The sequence below is a fragment of the Antedon bifida genome, chromosome 7 (assembly GCF_963402885.1).
Source record: "Antedon bifida chromosome 7, ecAntBifi1.1, whole genome shotgun sequence".
In the NCBI taxonomy this organism is placed as follows: Eukaryota; Metazoa; Echinodermata; class Crinoidea; order Comatulida; family Antedonidae; genus Antedon; species Antedon bifida.
Window position 1 is genome coordinate 6,484,508 of NC_136232.1, and position 21,739 is coordinate 6,506,246.

Genomic DNA, 21,739 nt, shown 5'->3' on the forward strand with positions numbered 1-21,739 from the left:
ACATACAAATCATAGATAGTTCTTTAATTATGAATCACATGCCCATTATTTCACTAGTTAATTGTATACACAGCATTTGAAAGAATGTGTACCTTTCCAACAATGTATTTTTGCCAACAAATATTAATCTACTAATTCAAAAATGGCATTTAAAAATGGTCAATTTTGAACTTCAATGTGCTGTAGCCTGTTTGTGTGTGACCTCAACCTGTACTGTAGGCATGCAACTGAATACCCTCTAGAGACAACGTGACTTCACGGTGGTGATACAGTGAGAAAATTCTTCCACAGTCTGTTGATTCGCGTCAACCAATCAAAGGGCGAGAAACCAAAATCGTTCAACCCGCATAGACTCTCTTTTCCAGACGTTTTTTGGGTCCAGCAGCTGGGACCTATAAATTATAGTCGAGTTTACTAATTCGCAAAACTGTCAGCCTTAGATACTAAAGCTACCGCTATGAAACAGCTTATTAATGAATATGTCCTCCTGGGACATAGCTGGCTAGAGCCGCGGCGCGAAAACCCTCCTCCTCCACGAGAATTATCATACCGCCCTCTTCTGACAGAGAATATGATAGAGGGCGACCTATCGTTCGTGTTTATTTATTTTTTCGGAGAATTTTTTACGGAAGAGCCGATCGAAGAGGAGTTTATAAACTTTTGTTTTTGGCCTACAAGAAGTACTAGGCCTAGCATTTTAGGTAATTTAAGCAAAGGAGACTAAATTAAAATGCCAGTTTTTCACACTAAAATTATTGAATCTATTTTGGACCCAGTTGCTCAACAGGTAGGACCCATTAATTGTTATTCTGTATATAATATGATGACTTTGTATTTTGTTGGGCTAGGCCGAGGCTAGCCTCCTCCTTCCTGTCCCTGACCTGAGAAGTTCAAGTCCTAGCTATTCAGGCCTACAGCAGGCCTAGCCTAGGCCTAAGTAGTAGGCGGCTTTCCTAGAATAAACTAGTCCTAGCTGGCTCGATCCTTCACAGTCACAGTGTCCTAATATCTAGCCTAGACTACTAGGCCTCACATTTTCAGATTTTGGTTGTGATATAAATTATAAATAATTAATATAATATAAACTAAAAGTCACCTTCTACTAAGCCTAGTAATAATAGTATTGTATGGATGGAGCGCCACTAGGCACTAGTGATGAATTTGATCATATTGGTCGCGTCTAAAATGTTGGTTGAGTTGAACCACTGTCGCCCGAACAATGTACTTTACCCCACCACCTCAAAATGAAATGCAACCTGATTTCAGGATTAATTAACTTGTCAAGTGTATGACCCACTATACGACCCCACCGGGAGAGAGATGCGTCATTTGTCCTATGTGAATATACCTTATGAATACCATGACACGGCCCTGTGTCAAAAAATGGACTTAACTTTAGGTGACCATGACATACCCATTTTGACGCATTGTGACCATGTTGTTCGTGATATGGTGGGTGGTAAAGTGACGGACATTGACACACCATTGCTCATTGATTGATGTAACATAGCATCTAGGTTTTTTGACGCACCCCTGCGTCAATAATTATCAAGTGCATTATGTGATGATAAAAAATAAATCGCAAAATCGCCTATTTTCAGGAATTAAGCTACTCAGGCATAATGCTTGTCTGTGAGCCTATTAGTATTAATTAAAGTGTATTTCTTACTTATAATGGGGCTGTAGCTTGGTGGTTAACGTTCTTGCCTTCCAATCCCAAGGTCCAGGGTTCAATCCTGACCTAGTGCCAGGATTCAATCCTGACCTAGTGCCAGGGTTGTAACTAGCGACTCTTTCAACTCCAGTTGAATTGTTTTCACTTGTTTTTACTGTATGTAGAGTCCATGTTTTGTATTGGTTCACAATGATTGCTTTTAATACTAATAGTATTTAATTAATCAATTTTGATTTATACCTGAAAAGTGAACTTAAAGATAATAACTTATAATCTTCTGTCGTAAACCTTTGATACTTAGAATTATTGTAGTGTTCCAGTACAGTCCATTTACAGTTTTACACATAATTGTAATTAAATTATTTCAACAGAATTTAGTTGAATTTCAAGTTTTTACATTACTTTTATTTTTCTTATGACTGTTATTGATTAATTATGTTTTATGTTCTCAAGATTTATTCAGTTAAATCAAAATTGTCTTATTTACATTTTTAAAGAATTAATAAAAAAAACAAATGTGATTCTTCAATTGTGTTTTTAAAAGCTCCTTTTGAAATGAAATAAAACGTCTTCACTAGCAGCAGGCTATCACTCCCTATCAAGAAAAATGGGAATATAAGACAGTAACTGGAGATACATACCAGAAATTCCAAGACAAAAATAAGCATCATTGGAATACCTATTTAGCCAATCATATCATAGAAGGGGTTAAAGGTCATCTACTTTCCAAACTAAAGCACAGACTTTTATTGGCTCTTAAATGTTTCTTTTACTAATCATCCACCCACATACAAGGATTTTATATTTGTATTTGAGGTTTTAATAAGCTTTCAATACATGTTTTCAATTGTGACGTAAACTTAATTGTAATTTTAAAAGGCTATACAGCTGTACAGCTATTATGAAGGTGAATTATATTACCAATGTAATACTCAATAGCCTAAATATTCCACCAATACAAATAATAATTTAAAACAAATAGTTACCAATTTAGGAGTGGATGAAAGAATACCAGTGCTGCTCTAATCATTTTATTTTATTAATTAATAAACATATTTATTTATTTATTCAAGTTTGGTACAATGGTAGCTCTAGTCTAACAGCTGTACTACAGATTTGTTTATAGGGGGTAACCTAAAACAGCATACAGTATGCCAACAATCAAGGAGCCTCAAATAAGCACAATTAGATAAAACAAACATAGCTTAGATCATGGAGATATAATCTAAGTAGGCCAACTATACAACAATCAAAAAATTAAAATTAAAAATACATACTTTTTTTTTTTTTTTTTATTTATTTGGTATAACACTCAAAATGCAACAAAAGTTGAAAATCTTATGAGTTTACAAAAGGTACAACAAAGAAAAAGATATAAAACTAATAGGCCTATACTAAAATTGACATAAAAACAAAACCCTTACTTTACTTATTTAATTGTACATTTTACTGTGCAATCAAATGGTAATGTTGAAAACTGACTCACAGAAACTGAAATTGAAATGGGCTTAATACCAAATTAGGAATTACTTTGTCAATTACCTATCCTAAATAGCTTATTACTTCTACATTAAATGAATCATGTCCAAAATTGGTACATCATGACTTTTCAAGGTAAATATAATCAATGATAATGATACCTTGTACCTACTTTATGCATGGCATAGTAATTATCATGTATTACATCTCTTTCACATTGAAAATATGGTACAGTGGTAAAGTGCACAGCAATTCAATTGTAATATTGAGTTCATTGGTTTCTCTCTCTCATCAGTTTTTCTAATTGGAGAGAGATATTTCCAAATATTTTATTAATTGAGATGTCTCCTTGCACCAGGTATTATTAATCAATAACCTTTTGAACTTTGTCATTTAGTAAACTCTTCATCAGTGGAATATGTTCAGGCTAATGACATAGAGTAGTTGATTGCTATTTGTAAATTAGAACAACTCTGGAATACAGTAATTCACAATTTAATAATAATATACTGTAAATCTATCTAAAAGTATCTATTAAATATTTAATTATTGTAATATGGAATTGGAAGCAATTCTCTTGCTTGATTAAAAATTTAAGAAATATTAATTTATTATTAATTATTTTTGTTTAATAATCAGTATTAAACATTTTGTGTAACGTAATATAGTCTGAAAGTCCTAAACTACAGGTAAACTATAGTACCACTACTGTACATATTTCAGGGTAGAGGCGTTACTCCCTAAGGCAGTGTGACCCACATACCCATACATTCCAGTAAACAACAATTTTAATTTCCCAGAACATTCGTTGTACAGCCTCCGACAAACGTACTCACTAATCAAATAATTCTTCATCTATAGGCCTCACACCATCCACCAAAAACAGTACCTTTGGGAAACCTTTATTCAGAGTACACTTCTATACTATAAATTACCAACATTTTAAAATACATTTACTTACTACAGGTATTAACATTTTTTATTTTAATTCTTTTATTCTCTAGATTTCACAACTGGTGATCCTTCATGAGCAAGCAGAAGATGGCGCTGCGATGCCCGACCTCACCTTGCCTGTCAGCGCTGTCGCAAACGCTGTCAACAACCTCGTCCAGGTACTGTAATACCTTAATTAATAATACCAATGCCTTGTTAAAATATCATGCAGTAAATAGTATTGATAGGCCTACTACAGTATGCTACATTAACTCTATGCTTAAACTTATTATAAAAATTATTGTTGGTATTTCTTCAAATAACTCACAATTATTGTAAAAGTTAATGTGGAAAGCTTCCCTCAATGGCAACTATAGTAAGTATATATAAATAACTCATTTCTACAAATAGAACATTTTTTAAATTATACTTTGTTGAGAGCTGTTGTATTTTTTAATCTTCGAAAAATGTTTTGGTCAGGTCATTGCCAGATGAAGATTTATGGAAAACAAGTTGAAATGTTGCATTCTGTACGTATGTATTTATTACTGGTTTAGCATCAAGAATTATACAGGTAGTGTTGTATTTTATTATTTTGTAGGTTGGCCGACAAACTGGGGAGTCCTCTACTGACAAGGTTCTGAAGGAAGAGATGCCATTTGCTTTAGATAAAGTTGAACACGCCAGTATTAGCTTGATACAAGCAGCAAAGGCTTTGTTAGAAGATCCACTCTCAAGAAGTGCGCGGGATACTCTCATCAATGGCGCAAGAGGTTAGTGAAAATTGTCAGATTTTAAGCTCTGTCTACACTATCAGACTAGTTTGACAAAAAAAGTGTGATGTGCCAAAATATGGTAGTGATATGTTTAATTATGATGGTAGTGATATGACATGATCATGTCCATATATGGGCACATCACATTTTTTTGTCACATAAAGTTTGATAGTGTAGACAGAGCTTTAGAATGTGGACAACAACATCTCAAAGCATCAATCTTCCTTTTTTTATTTATTTTTACTTTATTTACACAAAAAACTCTACCTTCTAAATTCCTACTTCAGGTGGCAACAAAGTCATTTATAAGGTACTGTAGATAGACGAGAAATAAAGACATTTTTACAAACATTAAAACTGCAAAACAGAGCATAAAAAAGATCATGTTATTACAACGACTGGGAACTTTATCGACTGTGAACTTTAAATAAGAAATATGAAACAACAAGATTATAGTCAAATGTATTAAATTATACAAAAAATTATAAAATAGAAATCAAAATATATTTGTTTAGATGACGGACTCATAACGTTCTTCTAAACTTTGAAGAATGAAAAAGTAGTGTGTCAAACATAAGCACACATTGGTTTGTAGGTATGGTTGCCGACTGGTGATCTAGAGGTCATGGGTTCGAGATTTAATATTCAGTATTATAAATGTCAGATTTTATTACTAAAAACTATGATTATTTATCTATCTTAAAAAGGAATTCTAAGTGGCACGTCTGCTCTGCTGTTGTCTTTGGATCAGGCAGAAGTCCGCAAGATCATTCGTATCTGCAAAGGAGTCCAAGAATATTTGGCAGTAGCGGAGGTTGTTGAAGGCATGGAAGATCTCATAGTATATGTGCAGGTAACCATCTTACTGTTCTTGTAGCAGTAGCTGACTTCACTGCTGGTGTACCATGCTATACACTTTTTTCTACTGTATGTAATATATAATATATTTTACTATATATGATCCTGTTTTGTGTATTCTCAAACCAGCTTACAAAGTCGGTGAGACGATCATTGTAACTTTATTTTTACATTGAATTTCCATCTTCCAGAATTTGACCCCAGGAATGACCCAGATGGTCAAGATGGTGGATGGACGTCAGGCGGAACTGACCCATCAAGTACATCGTAACATTCTTATAGCATCTAAAGATAAGATAAAGAACCTTTTACCTGTGCTTATATCAAGTATTAAGATCTTTGTAACAACCATGCAATCGCGTAAGTCAATTGATGAATTGCTTTATTTCTTTTATAATAAATGGTTAAATTAAACCAATCATTGGTTTAACCAGGAAATGTTAAATTATTCTTCACAGAGACACTACATCTTTAATAGTTACCATGCATTTATTCTTTTTCTTTTGAGGTTTATATTTGTGTAATTTTAGATTATTTTATTTATGCTATTGACTTCAAGGAAATGTTGTTAATATTAAATTTAAAAAAAATTGTTTTTTAGCTGGAAGGCGAGGTCTGGATGAAGCTGCCTCCAATCGTTTGTACGTCGTCAATCAGATGTACCAAGAGATTGAAGAAATTATCCGCGTTCTTCAGTTAACGACGTACGATGAAGATGATTGGAACGTAGATGACGTGACAGTAATGAAGAAAGCGGCTGGCAACATCACATCCAGGATGAAGGGTGCTGTGGATTGGCTTAGAAACCCAAACAGCGCTCCCGGTGGACTTGGTTCGTTCATACTTGCATTCACTTATTCTTTGCTTGAACAATAGGGAGGTTTCGCAACCCTACGAATACGATAACGAAAACGGATACGTCATACATTTATGAAACTTTTGAGCTGATCCCCATTTCATATTCGTAAAGCGTATTTGTGTTGACGAATATCACCAGTCATATTCGTAACTACAAAACGAGTATAGTTTTTGATTATTTTCCACATTTTGCATTTGAATCAGAAATGATTCATGATTATAATATAATTATAGATTTATTGAAAGTAATTTACTAAAAGTAATTTACTAAAATAACAAGTCGATTTCGATAAATAGCAGTTTTTAAAGTGCTCACTCGCTTTGATGTTACGCTAGGCCTAGGCAGCCAAGCAACACGTACCTGCTGCGCTTCGAATTTACCGCAGTCACATTTTTTTTTTTGATCGACGGCGCCCTCGATTTTTGCAGGCTTACGAAAACGAATACATGTGCGTGACGTATTCGTTTTCGTTATCGTATTCGTAGCGTTGCGAAACCTCTCTAATATTATGTTATTGTGCTGTTCTGTAACTTTTGTTTTTTTAATTATAACCACATATTTACATTCCTCTTATGATGTTATCAACTTTTTTTCAGGTGAGCAAGCTATACGAATGATATTGGAAGATGCACGCAAAGTAGCCGACAGATGCGATGACCCAGAACGAGGTCAAATTCTACGGTTGGTTGATGACATCAATGCCATGACCAATGAATTAGCAAATCTTAGAGGAAGGGGATTGGTAAGCCACAAATATATAAAATTTATTTATAATAAAAAAAGTATTCAAAATTCAGATAACAAAAAGTGATGAACATAAATCTTTGCATAAAACCATTTTTATAAAATATTAATTGATAATTATTGCTTTTTGTAGGGCAACACCCCAGAGGCATTAAGATTAGCCAAAGATATTGAGGAGAAACTAAATCGCCTTGAGAATCTAGTAGAGCATACTGTTAAGAAAGCCGAGAGAAGCGGAATTAGGAAACCAGCATACACTGTGGCTGGAAAGGTTGACCAGGCACAGAAGTGGTTATCTAACCCAGGCATAGACGACGGAGGTGTCGGTAAGCCAAATCTACATTTGTCAATGATGATAAGACATTATATGAGAAAACAAAATGTTTGTTTTATTAAGACAAAAATACATTTGTTGTTTGGTAAATGGCTTGACTGCATACAACTACAGTAGATCTAAACAAAACCAGTTAAGACCAATTTAAACAGACAAGCAGTAAATGTAATAAAAATATAGAATCTATGTTGTTATTCCTTATGACTATTTACAATGCGGAGTGGACGTTTTTCGCTCAGAATAGATACAGATTCTATCAAAATGTTTAAAAGTTATAGTTAATACTTTATGGTAGTATTACCTACAGTATGTTATTACATACTTCCGTTCAAGCAATAACCAGTATGACTTCCTGTAGTCTACACACTATTGTTACATCCTCAGCATCTTAAGCCAAACAAAAAAAATTGGCTCCGGTATTGGTTATAAAAAAGAAAAAAATATATGTAGCTTAATATTATGCCAGGGTTAAGCTTATTCCTTTTCCGCCAACTTGAAAATTCACAGCACACTACTTGAATTTAAACATCTTTCTAACTATAATTATTTATGGCTTTGTCTTGAAGGTCTCAGAGCGATCGCAGGTGTAGTTGAGGAGGGTCGACGTCTGGCGCACTTCTGCACAGGCAAGGATCAAGAAGAACTACTGAGGCTCTGCGATGAAACCGAACTACTGTCAAACGAATTGGCTAATATGTGTGCTAGAGGAATGGTAAATAACGAAAATATTTTATGCACAACATTTTTGTCAATTTTTTTTAAGTTTTCATTTCCGTGCAAAATTAACTTTTTTTTTTAAATTGTGTACTATAAATTATACTATATTATGTTATTTTGATTTCAGGGTAACACTCCACAAGCTCAAGCTCTTTCCAAACGACTGGCTGATAAGTTAGAGCAGCTTAAGACAAAGATGGAAGACATTCTGGTTAAACAGGTAGGTGGAATAATTTACATACATTGCATTTGAGGAGGAGACATCTCCTTGGTTAAAGTTAGGTGGATTAATAAATTATGCTAATATAATAATAGACCCTCGATACATCAATGTGCACATACGGTATGGAAAATACAAGTAAGTTAAGTGAGGAAGAAGGGACATGAAGACATAAGTCGTTGTTAGGAAATTTCATATATTTGTATCCCTAAGTTTGTAAAAATTATTTTATTTAATAATTTGTTTTGTATCCACTAGGTTGCTGAAGATTTTATGGACACAGTGACTCCATTAAAACAACTCACAGAAGCAGCATTAGCCCCAGAAGGTAAGCAACCTTCAATCAAAATGGAATAGTCCAAAAATAAACAAATAATGATGACAATATACCAAAGTTTTTTTGAAACTATGATGAGAGAATAATTTCTCTTCTTCCCCCTACAAATAATGATCATTGATATCAATTTTTTTTATTTTCAGACAAGCCTAATCGTGAACAGATATACACAAGTAAGGCTGAGTATTTCTTAGAGCATAGCAACAAGCTTGCCGACACGGCTCGCCTGATTGGTCAAGCTGGAGGGTCAAATGATAAACGACTTGTAGAAGAAATCAATGCTGCAGCCAATCAGGTAAACTCTCAAAAAACATTTTTGAACTAAGTTTATATATTTGCAATATTTTTTTTATCAGATGTTTTCAAGACATTAAACAATCCCATGACTTTTTTTTTGCTACAAAAAAATTTGCACTTTTTTCATGTATTTTAAATGCTTTTTCCAAACAGATGGATGCTTTAACACCTCAAGTAATTTCAGCTGGACGTCTTGTTTTATACCATCCTAATAGTACTGTAAGTATCAGCTACCAGCTAGAAAGATGTCAGATTATTTTCTCCCAACTGAATTCATCTCTACTAATTCTATCCTTGACTGGAGCTGTAGCTTGGAGTTTAATGTGCTTGCCATCCAATCCCAAGGACCAGGTTCAATCCTGACCTAGTGGCAGGGTTGTGACTCACGACTCTTCCAACTCCACTCCCTAAGCCTCAAATGAGACTTAGTCTGTAATTGGCAACTTACTCGCTGTTGGATGCGTATGAAATAAAAAAATATTAATTGATTATTAGTGTGGTTGACAATCTCATGTATTGTTTAACACCATAGGCTGCCGTGGAACATTTTGATCTGTTGAAGAAGGAATGGACCAACAACACAAACAACCTAACACGACTTGTTGATGATGCAACTGACTCTGTGGAATTCATTAAAGCATGTGGTTAGTCATATCAAGGCAATCTACTAACAACAGAACACTGAGCTCACCTTGCCAAGATAGGAACTCGTAACAGTCCTTTGATCTTATGTCTGGTTGCGGCAAATACCAACAGTACTGTACTAAGTACATATTCTCCATGTGTCTGTTAAAGGACGTGGAACTGATTGTGTCGCAGCCACAGATAAACCCTTTGATCTCCGGAGCTCAGCATCCTGTTGGTAGATTGCTTTGGTCATATATACTATAACAATAATCTGCTGCTGCTGGCTTGTGTGTAAAAGTCATTGCCAGTGCTGTCATTGAGCAATACACTTGTCCTTCAGATGAAATATTAAGCCATTGGTCCTCTTAAACAAAATGGCGTAAAATGGTTTTTTTTTACCCTGTAGAGGAAGTCATTCGTAAAGAGACGGTTGAAGCAGAATTCGCTGTCAGTCAAGAGCAGCCTATACCATTCATCAAGAGTACCTCAAAGATCGCCAGATGCGCTCAACGTGTTGTCATGGTAGCGCAACAAGAGGCTGACAATTCGGAAGATCCTACGTTTGTTGAGGCAGTTAGCAAAGCTGCAGAAGAACTCGAAAGCTGTAAGTGCCCATACAAAACAATTTGTAAGCAACCTTCAATCAAAATGGAATAGTCAAAAATGCTGTAGCTTGGTGGTTAACCTGCTTACCTTCCAATCTCAAGGTTCAATCTACATAGTGCCAGTGCTGTAACTCACAACTGTTTCTACGCATCTCCTTAAGGCTCTGTCTACACTATCAAACTTTATGTGATGTGCCCATATATGGACATGATGATGTCATATCACTACCATATTTGAGCATACCATTACCATATTTCGGCACATCACACTTTTTTTGTCAAACTAGTTTGATAGTGTAGACAGAGCTTAAGTCTCAAATGAGAATTAGTAGGCACTGTATAGTTAATCCATCCTGTAATTGGCAAGTTGCTTCACTGATGAAGTTCATATTTCAATCTTTCAGCTATCCCAGCAAGTGTAGGCTTTGCCAGAGGTGTTGCTACGCAACCTAACAACAAACAGGCCCAAGATGACTGGATGAATGCCAACCAAAAGGTACAAACAAAAACATTGAAATTAAATTAACCATATTGTTATAATCCTCTTGCACTACTTCATAGGGGCCAATTTGTTGTACTGAATTTCTAAAGTATGATATGGTGTAATATGCAATTAAATTAAATACAATTTATATTCTCATTAAAACTCCTAGAAAATCAAAGAAACTATTTCAGTGATTTTTTTTTTTCAAGTTATATTTTCAAGAAATATTCCTCTACTACTAACATACTGAGTCTAATGTAACATTTTATTGGTGGGAGTCATGTATTATATCAATTTTGAATCAATTTTAAATTTACTTTGTATTTCTTCGTATGAATTCTTCTGAACATGTTTCTCAATGCTCTTGTATGTTCTTCATGTGTGTTCTTTATCATATGTGTGTGGCTTCTTCTTCTTCTCTATACTATCTTTCTACATAGCTATACAGGTCGGTTCTGAAAGTTCGTAAGCCGCTCACTGGAGAGGATAACAACCCTCCTCTCCCCCCACCACCCGCACTCCAAGACGACGAATTGGATGAATCATTGATACAGGTTTTCATAGCTAATTTCTTTCTGCTGTTTTCATTCATTTCAGAAAATGTATTTCTAATAAAAACTGCAAAATCAGCATTGTAGTTAGGCAACTTAGGCAAATCTTTAAAATAGCTAACATTAGTTTATAGTTTTTTAAGAATGTATTTTACTTTGTAAATAATAGTTGTTACAGTATATTTGCGATTTTTTTTAAAGCTTTCTTTATTTTTTGTTTATACTGTACAATAAGATATAATTTAACATAGACAATTTTGCCTATTACTTTTACTATATAGAATTAGAAAAAAAAGTAATTGATGCAGTTTCTTCTAGGTATTTTGAATATTTTTGAAAATGCTGTTGTCATACAAGCTGTGTGAATGAGATGTAAAAAAAAGGAAATTTATCTAGTTTGTTTTTAGCTTGGTGGTGTAAACAGAAGTTTAATTAGTTGCGTAGTTAAAAACCAGGCAAACCATACCTATTGTCTATTAGGTCCTTAGTTCTCCTTGCATGTGTATAGTAAAGGACCTAACAAGCACTGCAACGCTAAAAATAAAATGTTATTACATTTGATTTTAGGAACAGTATAACACAAAACTCTCTTACAGTGTCATTTATTACTGATGTGCTTATTTGGTCATTTACTGTACTCTCGGCCTGTAACATTGTTGTTAAAGGGGTGTTGTAGTTATTCATATCTTCCATTTTTCCTCCATGCTTCCTATAGCTAGAGCAAGCAATGCGTGACCTAGACAGGCCAGACTCTTCAGACAAGGTTCTTTCTATTCTTTTCTTTCTGCTATCTCTACCACGTTTTGCTGTCGTTTACTCACATTTGGACACGACCTAGGCCCAAAGAAAATAGTTTGTTTGCTGATCCTGGCCGAAAATATAAGTGGAGAAAAGTTTTAGAAGAAGAAGAAGAACTCTACATAAACTTCCAATGTCAATGAAATGATAAAAGCAATTTAAAAATGTTTTTTTAAATCTTGAATAATACTATTTGGAAATAGTATTGCACCATTTCAGAATAAAATCAAAAAAACTCTAAAAAAACAGCAAACAAACTATTTTTTTATTGTGGCCTATTTATTATTATTTTTTCTATTATGTTACACACTGGATGTGAGTGATTTTTTTTAAATATTTTTGGCGTTAGCATGATTGCTGTGATCTATTAAACAAGTTTATCTAGAAATTAATAAATATCCCTCTTTTTAAACATTTATTTATTATCAATTTCTGATTCTGTTTATATTTTTCAATATTTTATCCTACAATACCTAGTGTTATGCCGTTTGAAAAGCATGCGTTGGTGGTTTTATAAATTAATGTATGCGGGTGAAATGATTTTATAGACACTGATGTAATTATTTTTTACAGCATTTAAAGTAGTTTGTACATAACATTTAATAGTTAGGTCTACTGTATCACTATTTTTTTTTTTTGCAAAACATATTAGTATATTGTGCATGAAACTTCCAAACTTCTGAGCTATTAAATTCCAAGGATTTGCAATTAATACACTTGACGATTATATGTAAAATTGTTTTATTTATTTGATTCTATGGGTATAAAACTCGTAGTATTCCTGATGAGTCCTTAACTTTTCAAGAATTTTTTATCCAATGAAAAGCTTTATAGGAAAACAATAGAAACCAGTGAGTCTGCCTGAATCGTCGGCAAAATCAGTTTGTATTGAGGGCGCCAGGGATTTTTAGCAGTTAAGGTGTCATTCTCTAAATGACTTACGAAATACCTACAGTACTTTTTTAGTTTTTTATAAAGAATGAAAAACACATTAAATGAAATTAACTGAAATATATTAATTAAGTTAATAAAATGAATTCTAAATTCAAATGTTATTAAGAATAATTTTCTATCGATATCAGTAACTTAGAAGATACAGTACTCATTTTTATCCATATTCTAACAACTTTTGCTTAAATTAATAATTAAGTTAATAAAATAAATTCAAATGTTATTAAAAATATTTTTTTATCGATATCAGTAACTTAGAAGATACAGTACTCGTTTTTATTCATATTCTAACAACTTTCGCTTATAGATTCATGAAGGGGCACAAGATGTTAGAGCATCAATAGATGGCGGTTACCATGCTAAGAGCGCACCTATACTGACACTACCTCCGCCACCACCACCGCCTCCTCAAGCTTACATATCACCACCGCCACCAGCATACTCAACTCAACTACCGCCACCGAACTTTACCGCACCACCACCTCCAGAATTTATAGCACCACCTCGACCACCACCACCACCATCCTCCATTATGAGACATCCCCAGATGGCTGAGGTGGTTTTTCTATCTTATGCTCTGTCTACACTATCAAACTTTATGTGACAGAAAAATGTGATGTGCCCATATATGGACACAATGACATCATAGATGTATCAATACCATATTTGGGCATGTCACTACCATATTTGGGTACATTACACATTCTGTGTCAAACTTGATAGTGTAGTTACTTGATGGATGCCTTCATTGTAGACTGGAATGATCTCCCCCTCACTAACCCCAGTGTGTTTTTAATATTTGCATTTATCTCCTTTTCAGATCACAAGCATTTTGTACCATTCAGCATGATAATAGTCAAGAACAACTAAATACATTTCATTCTTTTACAGATGGATAGCATATTTAATATATTGTAATTTCATGCAATAGCATTTGAGTAATTTAGTTAATTATTTATTCTCATTATTATTCATAATCTAATCACTTTAATACCATTTACAATTATGTATATTTTTTGCTGTGTTAAACTGAATTAAATTTAATGATTTTAGTAGTACAATGTTTACACTGTACAGAATAGATATTGCTGTGTATACCACAGTCTACATACAGGGAGTGACAACCTACACTTTTTTAATAGCATTTGTTATCATATGTACTAATGGTTTAATGTCCCATCTGAAAGATGAGGCAATGAGAGTAAAGCATCATCCTAATAATAAATTAATTGTTTTCATTTATCATTAATATTTAGATTAGTAATTTTCACATTAACGTCCATTTTATACATTTTGAAAGATTACAAAACCTATATAACACCTTATATTTATGCAAATTTATAGATGAAAATTTGCATGAAAAAATAATCCTGCTGCTAATGAAATGGTTTGATTTATTTGACTTTAATTGAAGAAAGTAATGTGTTTTATAATTTTAACCCATGACTTTTTTAGATGTAGATGTGTGCTGCTCATGTGAAAAATTAATTATAAAATTTTAATTATTTAAATTTATCTGAGTTTGTACTGAGAGCAAGGGATGCAAAAACCTGATTGGTTGATTTGGTAATGTATGCATAAAAGCAGACTTTTGATTGGCTGTCTTTGATTTTTAAGATTGTTGATGGAGTTGTGAATGTTCGTGATGCAGTCTTAGTATCCCAGCAACCTCCTGTTGAAGAGTTTAGTCAGATGAATTTGAAAGGTTTATTTTCATTTTCTTTCTTTTTTTCTTTTATCTACACATTTTTAGTTCTACACATTTAGTATTTTAGTAAGACTGAATAAACAGATTAAAATAAATTATTGTACCATTTAATTTATTATTGTTAGATACACAGTCAGCTCCACCACGCCCACCATCCCCAGGACCACCACCAAGGCCACCACCACCAGAGGAGGAGGAAGAGGTTCACTTTCCTAAGCCAGGACCAGATCAGCCCATTATGGTAAGAATATTTAAAAATCATGCAGTATAAAATGACTGTGTGTATATTTCATTAGTTCATTGTCTTTCTTCTTTCATTGTCTTCTTGCATTGTATTTCTTCTTTTTTGTCTATCTTTATTTACTTGTCTTTTTTTTTCATTGCCTTCTTTCATTCTCTTTCTTTCATTGTCTTTCTTTCATTGTCTTCTTTCATTACCTTTCTTCTTTCATTGTCTTTTTCTTTCATTCATTGTTTTCTTTCGTTTTTCTTTCTTCTTTCATTGTCTTCTTTCCTTTTCTTTCTTTCATTGTCTTATTTCAATGTCTTCTTTTTTTTCATTGTATTCTTTCATTGTCTTGTCCAGACTGCTGCCTATGACCTGCATCAAGAAGCCATGAAGTGGTCAAGCAAAGGAAATGACCTGATTGCTGCAGCCAAGAAAATGGCATTACTCATGGCTGAAATGAGCAAACATGTTAGGTATGTCATGCTCAGTGGCCTATTAACGCAGAGGCCTCAGACGCCTTTTCGACATATTTTAAGGCCTGTTTTTTTCTGCCCCTGGACTTAGCCAGTGAGCGCTCATAGCCATTACGCCACTGGTCATGCTATTTGGTTTGGAACCCTCATTAAGGGAACACCTTCAGGACCAAACAAAGTTTCCCCTTAATAGGGGTGTCCCGTAATGGTAACATATATTGCCCCAAGTTTGTTTTATGTCCCCTTAATAGACGTGTCACAAAAAAATGAATCCTACTGTATATCCTGTATTGTACACTTGTTTTTTATTGCAGAGGAGAAGGAGGTTCAAAGAAAGAACTGATTGATTGTGCCAAAGCCATTGCAAAGGCATCAGAAGAAGTCACCAGACTTGCCAAAGAGATCACAAACAGATGTCCAGACAAGAGAATGAAAACTGTTAGTTCATAATATTGTATATTTGTACTCATGCACTGATGAAGGGCTAGTGTTGCCCGAAAGCTCTTCTAAATTTTCTGGCTGTTTTACTTTATCGTTTTGATTTAGCTTTTTGCTTTTTTTTTGTATCTCCATTGAGATCCAGCCACTGATACCAACAGCATTGTCATTTTTCAGTAATTTGCCTTTGGATTTGTACTCAAACGTATACAGCATTCCACTTTAATCATTTTGAAATTTGAACAACAACATTATGTTTTGTATTGCTTTTTTTGTAGAATCTTTTCCAAGTTTGCGAACGTATTCCAACGATGGCAACTCAACTGAAGATTTTATCAACTGTGAAAGCTACTATGTTAGGGTGTCAAGGTAATCTTGTTGTCTCCCACTTCTTAGCTCTGTCTACACTATCAAGCAAAAAATGTGAGGTGCCCATATATGGGCATGATGTCATATCATACCATATTTAAGCATATCACTACCATATTTGGACACATCACACTTTTTTTTTTCAAACTAGTTTGATAGTGTAGACAAAGCTTTAAACTAGAATCTTTGTGATTTATCTTTGTGATTGTGGAAAATCCCACCACTAACCTAAGTTTCAATGTGTTGTTTATTTTATTATTGTAAGTTTGATTATTTATTTTATTTTTTAAAGACTCCGAGGAAGATCAAGAAGCGACAGAGATGCTGGTAGGGAACGCTCAAAACCTGATGCAGTCTGTGAAAGAGACAGTACGTGCAGCCGAAGCAGCTTCCATTAAAATCCGCACAGATGCGGGTCACAAACTCCGCTGGGTCCGTCGTAATCCATGGTATCAGTAAGTTATTCAATAACATATTCCCACTTTATTCTTTTCTACTTAATTGGCGTACCATACCAGGAGCACTGCCTTATAAGGGTATAGGTTCTAATCAATGCACTTCACTTCTCTATGAATATGACACAACAATGTATATCATATTTAAGTCGAATCTAGGGTACCGTACTCAAGCCCTGTACGGCCTAAAAATGTTGCTGGTTTGATTATAAATTTTATCATGCATATTTTTTATGGAACTTTCTCTTAAAAAACAGTATGGACACTGTACATAAACAAATAGTTTTAACACTCTAACAATAAGATAAAATATTTAACAATTGAAACAATAAATGGTAGTAATTTAAATTTTAACTTTATATATTAATAATAATGTAATAATAAACTAGCTTTTAAAATGTGAAGATATCTATGCCTTGAATTTGGTATTGTACATTGGAACTTGTATTCAATTACTCATCATTTTGGAAAGTTAACATTTTATAAGAAATTTGTATTACAGATTTAATTATGTATTAATTTGTATACAGAACAATTTAGTGGCATTGTATAGTTTATATTTTGAGTTTGTAGAATTAAAAATGTAATGTGCTAGGCTGGTTTTGGTTTTTATTTAAATAATTATGCATATCTTGCAGTCCTCTGATAAATTCTCAAAATGTACAATGTCCCCGAGACAAAAGAGAGGTTGATAAACAAACTGTACAATATAATTATTGTCCCTTAATTGTGATGCAATAACCAAGCTTGACACATATATAGAAATTTCTAAATATGCCAATCAATTTTAAAATAAGCTAGTTTGTATTTTTGTTTAATGTTTTTATAAAAGATGTAGTTACCATGATAAATTATGAATTTATAGATTATATAGAAATAGAAATTTATATAATATTAACGAGTGTAAGTAGAATTAATGAATAAATAGAAAATTAGTGATGTGTTTTGAATATAAACAAATGTTTTTGATATGCAAACAACTCTGAAAGAAGAAATAAGAAAAACTAAATTACTTTATTTATTTCGAAACCAGTACAGTATTTCTTTCTTTCTTTTATTTTCTTCTGTATTTCGGACTCAATATAAAAAATTTAAAACATAAATCTGTCCATTAAATGAAAGTAGAACAAGTTGTAAGGATGAAACAAAAAAACAAAAAGAATACCTACATTAGGTCTTACAAACCTTTCATTGTCTGTCATATGGTACATCATGTATCTATTGTATGTCAAATATAGTATACCTAATAATAGTACAATATAACCAAAATTGTAATCATTATAATTTTGAATTGTCATTTTAAGATGCTTTATGTTAATTAAAAATTAGAAAATCAAGTAATTTTTATGTTTAAAAATAAATGTATTATGGCGCTAAAAACTGCATATAGCTTCCCCATAATACAAAATGTTTAATTTTCCTTTGTAGACAGCCTACACTTAAAAATGTTATAGTACCTTTGATCCAGATATATTGTCCCCCAGAAAAAAACAATTCTTTTAAATGGATTATAAGTGTTTTTTCATGGAAGTGAATAACTTTATTAAAACTGCAAAATGACCTAGGCCTATTCAAAGTCTGATTTTATAAATCTTAATTTTTCATGATTTTGGGGGACAATAAATCTTTAATAATGTATTAGCAGATGAAAACAGTAGTAGACCGTCAACTATAGTATATTGTAATTGTTTTGTTTCCTAGCTAAATACAATGATTTCAGAATTGTGCAGTTGATCGTTAAAGGTTAATCCTTAAGTAAGGGTGATTTTATATGTTTGCTTGTATAACTTTTTTTCCTATTAATTAATGATATTATCTTTAAAATGGTGCTCGTCAATAAAACCTTCAGGCAAGTTGGTTTCATGTTAACTTTAAAAAACATGTTTAACAAAGTACATTTTCCAATTTGGAGTTTTTTTATTTTTTGACATAAATGGTTACTACACGTCTATAAGATGATGATAACGTAATATATGTGCATATATAGCAATATTATTGCATAATAATAGTATTTTAAAAAGTGCGTATTTTGGCCATTTTTTCGAAAAAGGACAAAATTTCGACCTTTTTATTTTTTGACATAAATGCTAATACTATACGTCTATAATATGATGAAAACGCAATATTATGCACATATATAGCAATATTATTGCATTATAATAGTATTTTAAAAAGTACGTATTTTGGCCATTTTTCGAAAAAATCCCTGTACTAAATAGTACAGGGATTTTTTCGAAAAATGACAAAATTTCGACCTTTTTATTTTTTGACATAAATGCTTATTATACGTCTATAATATGATGAAAACGCAATATTATGCACATATATAGCAATATTATTGCATAATAATAGCATTTTAAAAAGTGCGTATTTTGGCCATTTTTCGAAAAAATCCCTTACTATAGTACAGGGATTTTTTTTAAAAATGGCAATATTTCGACCTTTTTATTTTTTGAGATAAATGGTTACTATACGTCTATAAGATGCTTATAACACAATATATGCACATATATAGCAATATTATTGCATAATAACAGTATTTAAAAAAGTGCGTATTTTGGCCATTTTTTGAAAAAATCCCTTACTATATAGTACACGGATTTTTTCAAAAACACGGATTTTTTCAAAAAATGGCCATATTTCGACCTTTTTATTTCTTGAGATAAATGGTTACTATACGTCTATAAGATGCTTATAACACAATATATGCACATATATAGCAATATTATTGCATAATAACAGTATTTAAAAAAGTGCGTATTTTGGTCATTTTTCGAAAAAATCCCTTACTATAGTACAGGGATTTTTTCAAAAAATGGCCATATTTCGACCTTTTTATTTTTTGACATAAATGGTTACTATACGTCTATAAGATGCTTATAACACAATATATGCACACATATAGCCATATTATTGCATAATAACAGTATTTAAAAAAGTGCGTATTTTGGCCATTTTTCGAAAAAATTAATGTACTATAGTACAGGGATTTTTTCAAAAAATGGCCATATTTCGACCTTTTTATTTTTTGACATAAATGGTTACTATACGTCTATAAGATGATGATAACGTAATATATGTGCATATATAGCAATATTATTGCATAATAATAGTATTTTAAAAAGTGCGTATTTTGGCCATTTTTTCGAAAAAGGACAAAATTTCGACCTTTTTATTTTTTGACATAAATGCTTACTATACGTCTATAATATGATGAAAACGCAATATTATGCACATATATAGCAATATTATTGCATTATAATAGTATTTTAAAAAGTACGTATTTTGGCCATTTTTCGAAAAAATCCCTGTACTAAATAGTACAGGGATTTTTTCGAAAAATGACAAAATTTCGACCTTTTTATTTTTTGACATAAATGCTTATTATACGTCTATAATATGATGAAAACGCAATATTATGCACATATATAGCAATATTATTGCATAATAATAGCATTTTAAAAAGTGCGTATTTTGGCCATTTTTCGAAAAAATCCATGTATTATAGTACAGGGATTTTTTTTTAAAATGGCCATATTTCGACCTTTTTATTTTTTGAGATAAATGGTTACAATACGTCTATAAGATGCTTATAACACAATATACGCACATATATAGCAATATTATTGCATAATAACAGTATTTAAAAAAGTGCGTATTTTGGCCATTTTTCGAAAAAATCCCTTACTATAGTACAGGGATTTTTTTTAAAAATGGCCATATTTCGACCTTTTTATTTTTTGAGATAAATGGTTACTATACGTCTATAAGATGCTTATAACACAATATATGCACATATATAGCAATATTATTGCATAATAACAGTATTTAAAAAAGTGCGTATTTTGGCCATTTTTCGAAAAAATCCCTTACTATATAGTACACGGATTTTTTCAAAAAATGGCCATATTTCGACCTTTTTATTTCTTGAGATAAATGGTTACTATACGTCTATAAGATGCTTATAACACAATATATGCACATATATAGCAATATTATTGCATAATAACAGTATTTAAAAAAGTGCGTATTTTGGCCATTTTTCGAAAAAATCCCTTACTATAGTACAGGAATTTTTTCAAAAAATGGCCATATTTCGACCTTTTTATTTTTTGACATAAATGGTTACTATACGTCTATAAGATGCTTATAACACAATATATGCACACATATAGCCATATTATTGCATAATAACAGTATTTAAAAAAGTGCGTATTTTGGCCATTTTTCGAAAAAATTAATGTACTATAGTACAGGGATTTTTTCAAAAAATGGCCATATTTCGACCTTTTTATTTTTTGACATAAATGGTTACTATACGTCTATAAGATGCTTATAACACAATATATGCACATATATAGCAATATTATTGCATAATAACAGTATTTGAAAAAGTGCGTATTTTGGCCATTTTTCGAAAAAATCCCTTACTATAGTACAGGGATTTTTTTTAAAAATGGCCATATTTCGACCTTTTTATTTTTTGACATAAATGGTTACTATACGTCTATAAGATGCTTATAACACAATATATGCACATATATAGCAATATTATTGCATAATAACAGTATTTAAAAAAGTGCGTATTTTGGCCATTTTTCGAAAAAATCCCTTACTATAGTACAGGGATTTTTTTTAAAAATGGCCATATTTCGACCTTTTTATTTTTTGAGATAAATGGTTACTATACGTCTATAAGATGCTTATAACACAATATATGCACATATATAGCAATATTATTGCATAATAACAGTATTTAAAAAAGTGCGTATTTTGGCCATTTTTCGAAAAAATCCCTTACTATAGTACAGGGATTTTTTCA

At 32.2% G+C, this 21,739-nt stretch overlaps 1 protein-coding gene across 3 annotated transcripts; it reads left to right on the top strand.

Annotated features, from left to right (window-relative positions):
• Window positions 1–678: 678 nt before the first annotated feature.
• Window positions 679–17,915, top strand: LOC144847625 (vinculin-like). 3 transcript variants are annotated; one of them, XM_078704083.1, is made up of 24 exons: window positions 679–787; window positions 4,159–4,266; window positions 4,689–4,860; window positions 5,571–5,716; window positions 5,913–6,081; window positions 6,323–6,553; window positions 7,177–7,322; window positions 7,458–7,650; window positions 8,225–8,370; window positions 8,503–8,595; window positions 8,854–8,923; window positions 9,076–9,227; window positions 9,383–9,448; window positions 9,762–9,873; window positions 10,263–10,460; window positions 10,866–10,957; window positions 11,386–11,499; window positions 12,212–12,259; window positions 14,863–14,950; window positions 15,079–15,194; window positions 15,540–15,655; window positions 15,970–16,093; window positions 16,372–16,462; window positions 16,755–17,915. In XM_078704083.1, exons 1-24 carry the CDS (start codon window positions 731–733, stop codon window positions 16,919–16,921), a joined length of 3,015 nt encoding a protein of 1,004 aa, XP_078560209.1. In that variant the 5' UTR covers window positions 679–730; the 3' UTR covers window positions 16,922–17,915. The 3 variants fall into 3 exon arrangements, with proteins under 3 accessions (XP_078560209.1, XP_078560210.1, XP_078560211.1); XM_078704084.1 differs by lacking the exon at window positions 12,212–12,259; XM_078704085.1 differs by lacking the exons at window positions 11,386–11,499; window positions 12,212–12,259.
• The last annotated feature ends 3,824 nt before the right edge of the window (window positions 17,916–21,739 follow it).

Coding starts and splice junctions, on each gene's coding strand:
- LOC144847625 (XM_078704083.1), top strand. CDS start 731: ATGCCAGTTTTTCACACTAAAATTATTGAATCTATTTTGGACCCAGTT. Junction 788..4,158: donor TGGACCCAGTTGCTCAACAG/GTAGGACCCATT, acceptor TTTATTCTCTAG/ATTTCACAACTGGTGATCCT. Junction 7,323..7,457: donor ATCTTAGAGGAAGGGGATTG/GTAAGCCACAAA, acceptor TGCTTTTTGTAG/GGCAACACCCCAGAGGCATT.